Here is a 15,694-nt window from a genome sequence, read left to right as displayed (position 1 = left end):
GGACACTCAACCGACTGAGCCACCCAGGCGCCCCCCTCCTTTTTAAACTCTGTAAAGCTGAGAGGTGTGTGCCTCTTGCTGGGGGGGGGCAGGGCTCTCCCCTCTTCACATAAAAAGGAGAAGTGGGTGCATGGAGGTGGGAGTGGGAATGGGGGGGGCGGACAAAATGCAGAGGACTTGTTTTGTAAGCCCAGGAAAGTGATGGACATCTTTCTGTCTCCAAAGCTTTGACACGGGAGCTGGAATGGCCGTGTTATCGACCCACCCACCCGCCGCCCCAAAGCACAGCCAAGCAAGAGCCCTGATTCTCTCCGAATGGAACAGAGTGGACGACTCACAAAATGGCTTGATTTCAGATGTTTGGGATCAACTGAGAATATGTTTATTTAAAAGCAATTTTAAATATTAAAAAAAGTAGAAATTAACACATACAGTACTGAAGAACGGTCACATTAACTCCATGTGAAATGACAAGTGTACTGATGCCTCGTGGTAACACCCAGACGAGAGTTTGGAATTTATCTAGCGGCACTACAGGGTTCCTATACAACGTGTAGAAGTTCTAGGCAATAAAAAAATAAATAGCAATTGCTGTTCAACAGTAAAATAAGACACAGGCTATTTGCAGAACGTAACTTTCCCCTCTGGGGGAAAAAAGAACTAATTAACTATTTTTTTTCCCCATAAGGTTCCATACCTTCAAAATACTATATCATGTACGAAATTGCAGATAGTGGCTCGCTGAGTTTCAGAACAAAGGTTCAAACTCGACCAAGATCACCAAAGGTACTTGTCCCTAGCTTTCCTATGTCTCGCGGTAAGCTGGATTAGACAGAACGCAAATTCCTCACAGAAATCAAAAAACCAGAAAGAAAAACACAGAAGGTATTGGAAAAAAACCCAAAGAAACAACTGCATCTGTGGAAGGAGGAGAAAGAACAGACAAGGACTCCGTGTAATTTTAGACATCTAGGTTTTGAGTTTTTTAGAAAACCAGTTTATTTTGAGATCGGCTGAAAATACCGTAGGCCACAGAGACGAACGGTTCTTCAATGCAACTCGGAACGCGTACTTGAATGAACCAGGACGCTCCGTGACTTGGGACGGCGCCTTCCTGGGCCGACGGCCCCGTGCGCCGCCTGGCTCCCGACGCTGGCGGGCTGTGCGCGGCTCGCGGGGGCCGCCGGGCCAGCAACTGCTCAAAACCACTTTCCAGGAACAGCTGGGAAGTCGCGGTGCAGGTGCGTTCACGCAAGGTTTCTTTGTGAGGTGGGTGTTCGGAGTTTTCGCGGCGATCCCTTCAGCAGAGCCGGGCTCCCTACCACTCACTGAGCGGCGCTGTGGCTGTGGTCGAGGGGGCTTTTCCCACGCGCGCGGGCGGGAGCGCGCGTCTGTGAAACGAGCGTTTCTAAACCACGCGCTGCCGAGGTTCCCTGCTTAAGAACACCAGCTTTCTATGCTGTTGCCAACAAAGCGGTTTAAGCAAACGTGATGCCACAAGGACACACGGGCCTCGGAATCCAGAGGGCGGCCCCGCCGACTGGGGAACGCTGAAAAGAACGTGTTCTTTTCAGAATCCAGACCGGCAGACAAGACCGAGCGCGCAGGGCGCCCTCAGCGGCCTGATGGCCACGACTGGGACGGAGAGAACACGGAGGGAGCCTCGCTGCGGGAAGAGCGCCGGTTCACGGCGGCGTTCGAGCACTTGGCCGCGACCTGCCTTGAAGGGAACGGGTTTACTGAAGTCAGCTTAAGGCTGGAAGCCTCACCTACGCCTCGGGTGTCATCAAAAGCACGGAGGAACAGGAGGCTGGCTTCAGCACCCGGATTCTATGGGGCGGTGGGGGGGGAAGCCGTGTGAAGGGCCGACTGTTAAATTCTTGAATCCTCTTTTACAGGTTTAAATTGATCAAGGACAAAACTGACAAAATAATGAATTTAAACTGGTGTATCAGGTGCTTTAACACATCGGGAGGATGCTAATTCATAACGTGATATGCAGCTTCACGCTCTGAGAAGGCCAAATGACTGACTAGAAACGGGTATTGTCGCAACCTTATAATTTCTGCTTTAATGGCGATCAAGTTTAAAAAATGTACAGTTCAACTTGTCCGTACTGTTCCTTTATAAAAGGCAGATTTCAGGTAAGCTTCTAAATGCATGCATAATGTAGAGGCTAATGTTTCCTGGCGGTCCTCGGTTCCTGAAAGTTGAACTTCACCAGATGTGTTTTAAGCTTTTGTCAAAATAGTCGTGAAGGATATGTTATTTCTGCATAATGAGGTAATATCTCAGGGGCGGGCACTCGTCACCGTAAGACAGGATAAACCGACCGCGCCTAGCCTGCCCGAGGCGGTGGGGACGGTCAACTGCCACCAAAGGGTTTGGGCCGGTGAGTATTTTATTTTGCTGAAGGAGCAACACTTAGGTTTAACCGAGCACTTCTCTGTAATAAATACCCAAGTAGGTTTTTGTGGCTGTGAACCGTGCACACAGACCGCTACAGGCCGTTCTGTCATGGAGCTAATTTCACCTGGAGAACAGAACCCACCTCTCTGCTAACGTTGCATTTTCAGTAACACAATGGAGAATACTGTTTTGTTAGGAACACGAGTCAATTCTACGCCTTTCAACGGCTGCTGGAGACCACTTCTCCTGGCGAAGCCAGCAGTTGCTATGTTCCTGTTTTTGTCTGTTTGCTCGGAGAACAGCATAGAGATGTTAAGTGCTAGATGCCAAGGATGGCTTTGGCAAACCAGTAAGGCGCGCCGGGTCCCAGGGCTACCCTAATACTGGCGAAGGCGGAAGACCACGGACTATTTACAACACACACTACGTTCCCCTCCTGAGGTGGCCCTGGAGTGAGTCCCTCGTTCTGTAACAGCAGCTATATACACGTGTGCACGGGAGTACGTGGAGGCGGCAGTCTTGCGTGAAGATGTGGACAATCTCAAGGTCCTGCTCTTTGCTAGTCAGACAGGATGTGAACAAAGGACACGGGAAAGACCCCCTTCCTCTCAGGCTGTCCTTCGATATGCCCGATCTGCGGGGAGAAAAGAGTCGTCAGTCTGCAGGCGGCCCACGGGCCTGGGGTGCCCCCCCAACCTGGTGAGCTATAGGGCGCTAATGACAATAAACTACGTGCAGCAATAACAGAAGAAGGTAGGACACGCTCAGCGCTTCTCCGGGACCTCACGGCGCCGCACGCCAGCCCCAAGGGAGGGGAGCGTCCACGCGCGCGGGCGGGAGGACCTGCCCGCGGTCCCACAAGGGCTGCAGACTCCACAGTCCACACTCTTAACGGGGGCGCTCAACCGGCTCTCCCGCTGAGCCTCCTCGCACAAGCCTTGCTAAGCCTTGTCTGAAAAATGGGGCTAAAGGACCCTTTCTCCTCAGGACTCTCGCGAGGTTACACGAAGACCCACACAGATGCGAAGGGCTGGCTTGCGGACCAGACCTGCACGTTCTGGCTGCTGTGGGGGAAGGAGACCGATAGGGTCTGAGATGGACGGTGGCCTGGGGTCACTTTACGGTCTGCTGCCCGAGCCTGTGAGCCACAGTGCCCAGCAAGAACCTCCTAATTAGCTCAGTTAGGCCCCCGTTAATTGCATGAAGGAGAATCCTGTCACGAGCCTTCAGAACAAAGAGGACACGCACACTGGCTTTAAAGGACAAAAGCAGAGAGTGGACGGACGGTGGCCTTAGGGACCAGGTCAGCTCTCATTTTCATCTACGAAACACCCGCAATGTGGACGGCGGCTGAGGCAGGAGCTGTGGGGGGAGCCCAGGGCTGGTTCCTTTATTCACCGGCTCTTTGACCTGGGGCAGCCCCCGGGGCCCCCCTGGGCCGTGGGGCATGGGCTTCTCGCCTGGGAGGTGGAGCTAACGTAAGACCTGACCTGCTCACCTCGGGCGTCTTGCTCAGCGGGCGTCAGGCACGTGAGAGGGTTCTGTCCATCAGAAATCGCTGGTGCCGCGCACGGCATTAGTTTTAGGTCTGCTCTGGCAGATGTGCTGACACTAAAAACTTTCCGCTTACTCCCCCTGGATCCTCTGCTGTCGTCACCACTTTCTTAGCAAGGGATCTGGTCGCCGCTTGCTTCTAATAACATCACCGTATCATCAAAGGGCATCCTTGTGGGGAGGGGTTACTCACGGCCCATTTCTGAGCAGGAAACGGGCCGCCAGAAGGGACATGCCTCATCCGAGGCCACAGAGCGTTGTGAGTGACTCCCACGGGGTCTTCAGAGCCCATCTCCTTGTCATGACTCTCTAGCAGGCTCCACCCCAGGAGGAGGCCCGATCCTAACAGAGGCAGGAGGGGCCCGGGGCTATCCCCACTCGTCCCTCTGGAGCAGGGGGGAGGCACCTCATCCCTCCAGCCGGGGCTTCCCAGCTTCAGCACTCCTGACACTCAGGCCAGCAGCTCTGTTCTCCCAGCACCCTGGCTCCTACTTGCCAGAGGCCCAGAGCGTCCCCGCTTCCCAGGTCCCCAGCGTCGCTGCTTCAGTCCCAGCAAAATCTCTGCCGCTGTGATCGAGAATCTGCAGTCACTCTCCAGGCCCAAAGGCAGAAAAGCCAAAGGTACACACCTGTGTGTGTGTGTGTGTGGGGCCCACAGCATAGACCTGTCGGCTGCCCTTACAGCCACCGAGAATCTCCAAACAGCCGCTGTGTGAGGGTGAGGGTGCCTTTCCGTTCTGACACCTGGGCAGCAGTTTTAATGAAAAAGGGATTTTTATAGATATTCTCACTTAATCCTCTAAAATCAAGTGAGGAAGGTCTGATGGCCCACTTTACAAAGACAGGCCTGCAGGGTGGATTAAGGACCGAGCCTGGGGACAGGGCAGTGGTAAACAGGGACGCAGGCCTCCGAGCCTGAGCCCGGGACGGTGTGTTTTGGGGAGCAGGGCATTGGGCTTCGGGGTCAGAGACGCTCCCGAATCCAGCTGCCTACCATGCTGAACAGTCCTGAGCTCTTCCAGTGAAACGGCAGCAAATACCTGCGGCTCACGGGGGGGCATGATAACAAGGGTAAGGCACACGCGTGCGGTAATTCTCCTGACCCAGTTTCGAAGCCCCACGGCTCTGTTCCTAGCACGACAGCGGTGACAGAAGACACCCAGCGACCACACCAGAGGGTAAGCGAGGCGGCCGGCAGGATCCTGGCGCCGGGCGCTGCTCCTCATCGCGGGGCGGGCACCCCCCCGCCCCCTACCCCCCGCCCCCTGGTACGTACCCACCACTCCTGGTCTTCCTCCCCCGTGACCACAATCACTTCCCCCTCCATGAAGGTGAGCTCATCGTCATTGTCCGCCTGGCAGTCGTAGATGGTCTTCACTCGCCTCACCTTGTTTTTGCCCTTCAATAAAGAAACTGGGTTTTAGCTGAAAAAAGGACACGCAGACCTCGGCGTGGGCTTTAACCTCCCCGAGCCTCGACTTCTCCCCTGTGGGAGGGGAGGCCGGTCTGCCAGGCGCCCAGGTGCTGTGCGCCCCCTCCCTCTTCCCCGAGCTCTGGGACGGAGCGAATTATGGGCGGGGATCAAAATGCAGCTCCACCGAAAGCCATGAGGCACCCTGCCCTCCCCCCACCCACAACGGCAGCTTGCCGAGATGACAGCAGAGGGTAAAAATGGTGCCGGGAAACATGATGTAAAGAAGAATGTGCATCCTCTGCAGACTGAACGCACGACACAAACACATTTCTCAGTCCCCTCACGCAAAGTACCAAGTCAGCACATGCTGGGGAACCAGGATGCAGCAGCCTGGGTGGGAGGCTTCCAGGCAGTTCCCAACAATGTATTAACGTCTGATCACTTTTCCCTTGGGCTTTTATCTGTTCTGGTTTTTTGCAAACAGAAAGATGGAAATAGAGAAATCATCTTCGAAAGGAGGTTTCTGGTGCCCTGCTCGTTAAATAATTAGTATTACAAAAGGCGAGGTGTGGGGCGCCTGGGTGGCTCAGTCGGTTAGGCGTCCGACTTCGGCTGAGGTCATGATCTCACGGTTTGTGGGTTCGAGCCCCCTGTCGGGCTCTGTGCTGACAGCTCAGAGCCTGGAGCCTGCTTCAGGTTCTGTGTCCCCCCCCCCCCCCCCGCCCCTCCCCTGCTTGTGCTGTGTCTCTCTCTCTCTCATTTAAAAACCCCCCATGGGGCGCCTGGGTGGCGCAGTCGGTTAAGCGTCCGACTTCAGCCAGGTCACGATCTCGCGGTCCGTGAGTTCGAGCCCCGCGTCAGGCTCTGGGCTGATGGCTCGGAGCCTGGAGCCTGTTTCCGATTCTGTGTCTCCCTCTCTCTCTGCCCCTCCCCCGTTCATGCTCTGTCTCTCTCTGTCCCAAAAATAAATAAACGTTGAAAAAAAAAAAAAAAAAAAAAAAAAAAATTAAAAACCCCCCAAAACCGAGCAGTGTCTCTCAGTGTTTTGGGTCAGCTGACTCCTCCTCTGCATGCTCTGGGCTGTCCCTCAGCCACCCCCTTCCTCTCTGCAGCCCCTCCTGGGGCCGGTGACGCCGGAGGAGCGGCGGCCAAGGCGTCTCAGCTCTAAGGCCCGTAGGCGAGAATTTACAATGGGGAGGATGAAACGACAGCGTCAGACAACCGTGCAAGCGCGTGGTGTGGGCCGGCAACTGCACCCGGCAAGGCCAGCAGCGGCGCCCGGGGTCTCGGGAGGTTGCCTTTGGGGAGAGTGAGCACACGTGCCACACCGCCCAGGGCGGCCTCCGAGCTGTGGACAGTGGGCTGTGTTCGTCCCTCCTCTCCTGCGGGGCGGAAGGGACACACTTCTGCTGCAACGCTGTTCTTACAGAGGGCGAGGGCAGAACTGCGCGCAGCGGGCGGCCCTTCTGTTCCCTCGGGGACTGTGCTCCTTGGCCTGGGCCGCCAGTGCCCCCCACCAACGGCACGCTGAGTCTTCCTGGAGCCCTGCCCCAAAGAAGGGTTTTTTGGGCAAAAAGCATTTTTATATTAGAATAAAACCGACATATTACAGAGTAGGAAGCGTTTCATGAAACGAGGGAGTGTGAGATTTCAACCAAGTTCTGCACGTGCAAGTCCCCTGGGCTTTGCCTCCACCTCCTCCAGGAAGATGCGGCGAGAAGCAGAGAGCAGATCTGCAGAATCCGGAGACGGAACCTGCTCTCCTGTGACTCTAGGAGAGGAGGACTCTGGTCCTCCAGGCTCTTAGAGCTGAGTGTCTGCAAGGTGCCAGCTTGGTGCCACTGTCACTGCACTTAACTGCCTGTGAGCTGGCTCGGTGACTGCACTGGCTCCTTTCTGTGTACGGGGAAACTGAGGCTCCGAGAGGGTAAGTAACGGGCCCAGGTCACGCAGTCGGAGCGTGCGCCGAAGGCAGGTCCTGAGGCCCGCCCGCTGGAGTGCAACGCCCGTGTCCCTGACCGCCGGGCTCTGCTCTGGCTCGATGCCAGGGGAGGCGAGCAGGCCTGTGCTGCTTCTGGGCCCGCTGGAGCACGTGCCCTCCCGCGGGGCCCCGGAGCGCAGCAGCGGGCTCGCGAAAGCCTCAAACGCGGCGCCTACCCACCGTATTGATTTTCCTGGGCAGCGGGACGGGCGTCTCTGGCAGAGTGGGCGTGAGGTCGTTGGAGTCTTCGGATGCTTGCTTTTGGATGGCGTCTCGGGACTGCACGTTCGGGGAGAGATCCACCGGGTGTGACTTCTGGGTGACGTCTGGGGGCTGCTGGGCCTTGGGCGACACGTCTCCAGTCTGGGACTTCGTCAGCAGGTCTCCCAGCTGTGGTTTGGGAGGGAGGTCCTTCATCTGTGGCTTGGGGGGTAAGTCTGCCAGCTGGGGCTTGGGGGGCAGGTCTCCCAGCTGGGGCTTGGGGGGCAGGTCTCCCGGCTTAGGAGGCAAATCTCCAATTTGGGGTTTGGGACCCAGTTCTGTGGGCTTCGGGGGCAGGTCTCCGGGTGGTGGCTTCTGCGGTAAGTCTGCCAACTGTGAGGACTTCTGAAAGATCTCGGGCGGGATGTTGGCTTTGTCCAGGGAGAGGTGATGGCTGGTTTCTGTTTTCCTTAGTGCCACTGTGGGAAGCAACCACAGAGAGGGAGGTCACTGGAGGGCACCACGAGGCGGGGAAGCGCTGCCCCCTCCATCCATCAGTCCCCAGGAGGACCGAGGGACAGTGAGTGCCCGCTCCGGGGCCGGACCCAGGCACACACTGCCCGTCCTTAGAAGATAAAAGTTGGAGGCTTGGAAGGCGTCCACATTACAGTGTGTTATTTCACACCTCAGTTATGTAGGAACGGGATGTACAAACTAATCCAGAATTTAAAAAACATGACTGTTTAAATTAAAAAAAAAAACAGCAACCATAATACAAACAGGTTATAAAGTTTTCCACAAGCCTACCACCTAAATGTAGCCATTTAAAGTAAGGGGACAGGGTGTCTGGGTGGCTCAGTCGGTTAAGCATCCGACTTTGGCTTGGGTCAGGATCTTGAGGTTTGGGAGTCTGAGCCCCATGTCAAGCTCTCTGCTGTCGGCACGGAGCCCACTTCAGATCCTCTGTCCCCCTCTCTCTGCCCCTTCCTTCCCAAATAAACAAAAAAATACGGTACTGGGTCATATTTCCTCCTGGACTTTTCTGTATGTTTTTCACAGATAAAATGTTTATCTGCCTTTATCTATATGCTGCTTTAGGAAGAGTATTTGCCAGTTCAATAAAGTTCCTTTGGCAACAGTATGTACTTTTTAATGTTGCGTTCTGTTGTGTGGCTGTCTCATAATTTATGATGAATTCCTCACGTTCACATGTTTCACACGCTACATAAGGTAAGAGATGAAAAGGCTTCTCCCCTCACCCACCCCAATCCTTCGAGGTAACCTCTGTTACGTTTTGGTGACACAGGTCCTTGTACTTACGAATGTATCTTTTAAAAATCCTACGTGGCATTTTCACGTACTTTGCAACTTTGTTTTCTGCCTATTTAATGTGTTTGGGAGGATTTCCTAGGCAGGTCCCCCCCACTCCCCGTGTGGCTGCGGCCGGAATACCGCACCGCCTGGGGATTCCAGTTCGTCAAACCATACCCACAGCTCTACTGGTAGGACCCAAGATCCTACGGACACGTCCAAGGCCACCCCACCCGGTACTTACCTGCTGTGTGATCTTGGGCAGATTACACAACCTCCCTGTGCCTCACCTTCCTTATTTCTAAAACATGAGTCAGTACAGGTCAAGAGTTTGCCAACAGGACCTGGCAGGCTCTAAGCATTATATGAGAGCATTATCACACTGTCAGACAGGGTTGCTGGAGGCGAGGGTTCGCATTTTCACTTATTCTTATAACTCGGGCTCCTGGTACAGAGCCAAGTACACAGTAGACATTCATTCAGCAAGGAAGTAGCTGACTAAGGCACATGGAGAAAGTCAAACTAAGGATGCTACTCTAAAAGTACAATATATTCCCAAAGATATTCTCAAAATTTATTTAAAAAAAAAAGAAATAAAAGATGAACGCTGGTGTTGTAAACTGTCACAGGCTGTACCGTAGCTGTTTCTGCTCATGGCCTGCTCAGCCATGTCCCTTCCTAAGGAAATCAAATTCAAGGGCACGCTGCTCGCGGGCTGGCCCTTGAGCTCCAGCTGGTGTGGCTGAGCTCAAAGAGTTAAAGCAAGCCAGATTCCTCTCTCGCAAGTCACAAACGGGGTGGGCGCAAGGCAGAGGCTGGCAATGACGGGGCAAAGCTGGGGGATCCCCCGGGGCGGTGGGCGTGGCAAGCCTCTCTGTGAGCCACTCCTGGGGGAACAGACACTAAGTCCTGGGCAGAGAGAACCCCAAACCACGCAGCTCCAGTGCCAGGAATCTATCCTAGAAAAAGGATCAAAGCCAGGCCATGAGATGCTCGCGCTTGAATGCTCAGCACCGCACCGGTCACAGCACCAAAGCCTCATGCTGTGTGGACGTAGAATGACCAGGCCTACCTAGCCGTAAAAGCCGGATGGTGTGTAATTTGTTATGGAGAATGTTGTTGATTTGTTGTGTGAAAAAAAACAAAAAAACCAACAACAACTCCAGCTTAAATCGAAACCTAAAACAAAGCACAGAATAAAGGATATATACCAAACTGTTTTTAGGTTGGCAGATAGAAGACTTCGGGTGATTCGTGTTTTTCTTCTCTTTTTGGTTGTATTTTTTGAAAAATCTTCTGGAATGAATACATGTACTTGTGTAATAGGTAGAAACAAAATAAGGAGTTTCTTCTCTAGGGAAGCTTGCCCAACCTTTGGCTATTCTATTTCCAAGCTGGTTTTGCGTTTTCCCCTCTCGAATTAAAAGTCCTTTCTGGGGGCGCCTGGGTGGCGCAGTCGGTTAAGCGTCCGACTTCAGCCAGGTCACGATCTCGCGGTCCGTGAGTTCGAGCCCCGCGTCGGGCTCTGGGCGGATGGCTCGGAGCCTGGAGCCTGTTTCGATTCTGTGTCTCCCTCTCTCTCTGCCCCTCCCCCGTTCATGCTCTGTCTCTCTCTGTCCCAAAAATAAATAAAAACGTTGAAAAAAAAAAAAAAGTCCTTTCTGAACTGCCTTTTTAACTCTGAAGGGTTGACAAGCTGATTTTCCCCGCAAACTGGACTCCAGAGAGCATGCTGCTAGAGTGAGGCCCAGTAAGAACAAAAAAGGAATGAGAATTCCACCCTCCACCCCCACTCCTTGCAGAAACCTGGGAGGTTATGGTGTAGCTGGTTTGCACGGGCTGGACTGGGTGGAAGGCATGTGGATACAGCCCCTTTGGAAAGCAACATGACCCAGCGTCCGGCCTATTAAACACTCTTCCCTTGGCCGTGATCATTCTACTCCTGAGAATGGCTTCTAAGAGCATAACTGAGGAACAGGAGGCAGAGGAGGAAAAACCCTGCAAACTCCTGGCCCAGACTCCCAACAGAAGGGGTTGCTGCACACAGGCTGTGTGACATTGGGCCGATACTCGACTGCCGGCCACCGGCCTCGCGGAGTGGTTTTGACAGGGGGAGGACTGGATCCAGGCTTTGAGCACGCTTCCCACAAAGAGAGACCATCAGACGGCGTCCGCCTCTGGACAAGAGGACACCCAGCCCCCAGGCGGTAGCTCTGCTACGGTCTGAACCTGTATCTGACTGGGTCTCTAGGTCCCACTTCCAACTGACAGGAGAACCAGAGAATACAGGCACGTGTTAAAACAACCGCATGGGGATGCGGTCAGCAAATTCCAAACTGGAGAAACCTGTGAGGACAGATAACCCAGTTCCTTCCACAACAAATCACCGGAAAAGGAGAGACACGCAAGGGAAACCATGAGCCAAGACGCTCAAGAGACAAATCAGTCAGGTGTTAACATGTGGACCTTATTTCATTCTATCTTGTCTTAAACGATTGTTAAAGAAAAAAAAGGGGGGGAGTGTGGGTTGCCTCAGTTGGTTGGGCGTCCGACTCTTGATTGTGGCTCAGGTCATGATCCCAGGGTTGTGGGATGGAGCCCTGTGTGGGGCTCTGCACTGAGAGTGGAGCCTGCTTGGGATTCTCATTCTCTCTCTCTCTCTCTCTCTCTCTCTCTCTCCCCCCCCCCCCCCCCGTTTCCCTCTCTTCCCCACTCAAGCTCTAAAATTAAAAAAAAAAAAGACAGGCATTTATGAGATAATTAGAAATGTAAACTGGGTATTTGAAAGTACTAAGAAATTTTTTATTTTTATTTTTTGAGAGAGAGAGAGCACGAGCATGGAACGCCGTTCCAGAGTTGGGGGGGGTGGGGTTAGTGCATAAGCATGGGGTCCACCTGAGGACACAGCCTGCTGCTTCCTGGGTGCCAAGTGCAGGCAGCCGGGGACATGTGGTGGTGAGCGTGGGGCGGAGTGGGCTTATGTCCTGTTCACGGAGAAAGCAGAAGCGAAGTTGTTTCGGGGAGAACAGGAGGTGTGAAGGACGGAGGGCTAAGGTGGTGGCGAGTCAGTAGATCCCGCGGATGGAGGGCACCAGGTCGCACCTGAGGCCTGCGTGAGCTCAGCGGTCTTGACCGCTTCTCGGACCGCTCTACGGTCCTGACTGTGCCTCTCCAGCACGTCCAAGTGCGTGGAGTCAGCCCAGGGCTGGTCAAGCGGACAGAGCCAGCACAGGAGGGGCGCGGAAGGTGAGGGAGAGCACTCGGGGAGACTCTGGCTCCGGAGGGGATGTGGGACAGTGAGAAGGTGGCAGTGGCCAGGGTGGGGGTGTCACAGAAGGGGCTAAGAATCGCCAGGGTTTGGGTGCAGGAGGAAGGGAGCCGGACAGGCAGGTGGAAGGAATCAGTGGTGAGGCGTGACGGGCAGAGAAGAGTGCAGGGCTGAATGTGGGGCCAGTTGTGGAGGAGTGGCGACAGGGCCGGGGAAACACCTCAAACTTCTCTGGGATCAGGACAGCCCTCTGGGCCGAGGTTAAAAAACAACAACAACAATAAAACAATGACTTGAGATAAAGACTTCGAAAATCCAGGGGACGCTTCCTCTGTGTTCCATGGAGAATGAACTGGCAGCCACCTGGGACTCCCTGGTACTACACAGGAGCCTGGGCAGCACCCCTCCAAATATGTCACTTTACTAAAGACCTCTGGAGCAGGGTGGATCCCAGCTCTCCGCCACGAATCCCTCACTTGGACTTCTGGGGTCAAAGGTCTTGCCGTGGCCACCGAAACCCACAGAGCGGCCACGAGTCCTCTGAGCCTCCACCGGCACCTAACGTGGGCCCTCTGGCCTTGTGGGCCTAGGTGAGGACGGGCAGAATGAACCAAGCACGTCTGGGGGTGTTCTCCCAGCTCCCAGGCAGGAGCTGGCAACAAAGAAGAGGGAGCAGATAAGGTGACGGACGTGCTGGTCTTACGGATGAAAAGCTCCATCAGGATTAAAGAAGATTTGGTCAAAGGACCGAGTGTCTTTGCTTGGAGAGGAGGCAGCACTTAGAGACACTGCTTTCTTGTCCTTCTCAGAGCATGCATCCCTCTGCTTTGCATGAGGGGTGCCATCCTAGGGAAGAATTTCTGTGCCCCCCCAGCAGCGAGGTGCTTTCTGAAGCATGATCCCATTTCGTCCCCACGAAGCCTCACGAAGCAGGCGTTCTTGCCCACATTCACAAGTGAGGACTTGGAGGCTTCGGGAAGCTTCCGGGTCCACCGTCCAGGCTGCATGGTGAGTGACCGGTAGAGCTGGTGCTGGTTCCCAGGTCTCTGACCGTGTGTGCAAGGGAAGGAATGGCATGCCCATCCCTGGGATGATCGCGTGCCTTCTGGAGAAGGACTGTGGTTTTTAGGAAAAGTATGGTGTTTTGCTAACCACAGAATCGGAGTTAATAAATATCCTTCTTCATTGAACAAACATTAACTGGGCACCTGCCAGGTGCTGCTTCAGGCGTCTGGGACCAAGCCATGAACTAAAGAGACAGAGACACCTGTCCCCTGGAGGGCACGGTGATACTCCAGTTAGGTGAACACGAGAGATACTAGTCTTACCTTTCTGAGGTAGTTTAGGAAGAACTCTTGGGCCAAGGGCAGTCTTTGCAGAGCCGGTGCTGATTAATAAATAAGAATCATTTAGGATCTCAAAATGCTAGAATATCATTAATGATATAATATTCAAGGAAATCACAGGAGTTTGGTGAATTCTCTAAAAACCCTTCCAAAATTTCTTTAACGAAAGATTACAGTCTATTTCCCACAATTCAAGATTTGCCTGGCCGGGGAGGACCCAGGACAGGATGAAAAGGCCAAGCCTGTGAAAGTGAAAACTGCCTGCCCTTCGCCCTGGACACCTGTCCGCAGAGGTACCGACTGAGAGCATCTGTCCCCACAAAACCTCAGTCAGTCCTCTCATGGGATACAGTCTCTCAACCTAAGTCTTCGGCCCCCACGTCCAGGTGAGGAAAAACTGAAGTCTGTGGAGTTTCAGTGACCAGCAGAGGGTCCCAAGGCAGGCCAGGGTGGGGGAGGGGGGACATAAATTCAGACCCCTCTCTGTCCATCGGCAGAGCCCTGATATCCTCCATGGCCCCAGAGCAGATGGTTTGGGTTCTCAGACCCCCAGGCTCTCCCTGAGCTCTCCTTCCTCTTGGAGCACTTACACAACGAGTGGGGAAAAGCACCCAAGTCTTGGGAACAGAAGTCCACTCCAGGTGGTCCAAATAATCGAATGTTCCTCCCCACGCCCCTGCCGCCACTGAAATGCCCGGGCTGCAGGTGGCACCTGTTGGCTTCAGCGAGAGGCGGTAGCTACTCTCAGGACACCGAGCACTGCAGACTCCCAGAGCAACAGCGGCCAAGCGCCCAAGTCCTCTGTGCCAAGGGCCCTTTTCAAGCTCTCGTTTGTCTTTTTCTGTCCTATGATGTCCTAAGAATTGGCTTGTTCCTCTTTCTCTCCTAACTGCATTTAAAGGAAGAGGGAAAGCCAAGCCAATCAAACAACACAGAGTCAAAGATGATGAAGTGCACGTGTTCTCAGCCGCTGGCCTCCAACCACCCTCAGTCCTAAGTGCTCTCTCCTCAGCTCCTGGACCCCCTGGCCCCAGGCCAGGGAGGGCCGTGAAGTCCCCGTGAATCCGGAAACAGTGAACACACAGGGCTTCGCCTCAAACACCTCTGGAGCGTGTGTTCCCGGCCTTGGCATCTTCTCAGGGAAGCACCTGCCGGCTACTGATGTGAGCACGATGGTTACTCCAGACCCAGGCCCCGGGCCCTGGGCCACCACTGAACGCCTGTGGGCCCGGGCTTCTTCTCACGGAAACGAACACGAGGCCGCCGCTGTGTGCACGTGTGTGCGTGTGTGAGAGCAGCCCGATTCCGTTCAAAAAGCACTCTGTACGTGTCAGACGCTCTGCCCCTCTGGAAGAAGACCCAGAGCTGAAGTTTGCGTCCCCCAGAGGGGGGCGGACGGGCGATGGAATGGGAATGACAGGCGGGACGCGAGGGAAGGGGACGATGGGATGCAGAGTCTGGAGGACAGCTGTTTGAGTCCAGCTCTGACATTGCCACCACTTAACCTCTCAACCTTTCGGGGCTGTTTCCTCATCTGTAAAACCGGGGAAATAGTAATCGGCCTATCTTGCGGAGCTGGAAAGACCAAACAGGGCAGTGGTGCTAAAATAAATGAGGACTTTGTTTTTGTCTCATTTGATAAAACTCTGGAAAGCTACCCCGGCACGCCAGCTGACTCTCTCCCCGAGGTTTTGGGGCTGGAAGTGTCTTTGTGTCTTTATCTCAGACCGGGCCTCTAGAGAAAACTCTTTGCGTCGGGATTGGGTGAATGTTGCCCACAGAAGATCTTCCAAAATATCCCGTTTCAGTGAAAGGAGGGAAGGAAGGAACGCTGCTTTCAGCATAGCCAAAGAAAACCTCACAAACGGGGCCCTTGGAGAGAGTCCTACTGTTAGGTTTGAAAACCTCTGGGCTGTCGGGCTTCCCTGAGGACTGCCTTCATTCCCAAGTCTGCAAAAAGGAGTCAAGAGGGAAAGTAACAAAACAGAGCTACTTGTTAAAATACTAAAATTAAAATCTCCTCCTGGTAAGACTCTGTGACATCAGGGAAGTGGGGTCTGTCCCCCCTGGGGACCCTGGTTGGAGGAGAGCCGTGCCGCTCACAGATGTACTGGGCGAGAGTGGCTCGCACGACTGGCCACGAGACACGTGAGTGTGCCCACTGTGAACACTGAGCTCCTCACGACCAGCCCCGGCTGGTGGGCCACACT

The 15,694-nt window shown here is 54.2% G+C and overlaps 1 protein-coding gene across 2 annotated transcripts in view; it reads right to left on the bottom strand.

The window, feature by feature from the left end:
- Positions 1-359: 359 nt before the first annotated feature.
- The window catches only part of ASAP1 (ArfGAP with SH3 domain, ankyrin repeat and PH domain 1), a 311,284-nt gene continuing 295,949 nt past the window's right edge, over positions 360-15,694 (bottom strand). For both annotated transcript variants that reach the window (XM_030304285.1, XM_030304284.1), the window contains 4 exons: positions 13,467-13,525; positions 7,539-8,038; positions 5,240-5,362; positions 360-3,043 (listed from right to left, as the gene is read on the bottom strand). In XM_030304285.1, coding sequence (XP_030160145.1) covers positions 2,969-3,043; positions 5,240-5,362; positions 7,539-8,038; positions 13,467-13,525 — 757 coding nt within the window. In that variant the 3' untranslated portion in view covers positions 360-2,968. The remainder of the gene's footprint in view (positions 3,044-5,239; positions 5,363-7,538; positions 8,039-13,466; positions 13,526-15,694) is intronic.

Source organism: Lynx canadensis, chromosome F2 (assembly GCF_007474595.2).
Source record: "Lynx canadensis isolate LIC74 chromosome F2, mLynCan4.pri.v2, whole genome shotgun sequence".
Lineage (NCBI taxonomy): Eukaryota > Metazoa > Chordata > Mammalia > Carnivora > Felidae > Lynx > Lynx canadensis.
Note: the sequence above shows the minus strand (reverse complement) of the source record. Positions and strands in the feature narration are given on the sequence as shown.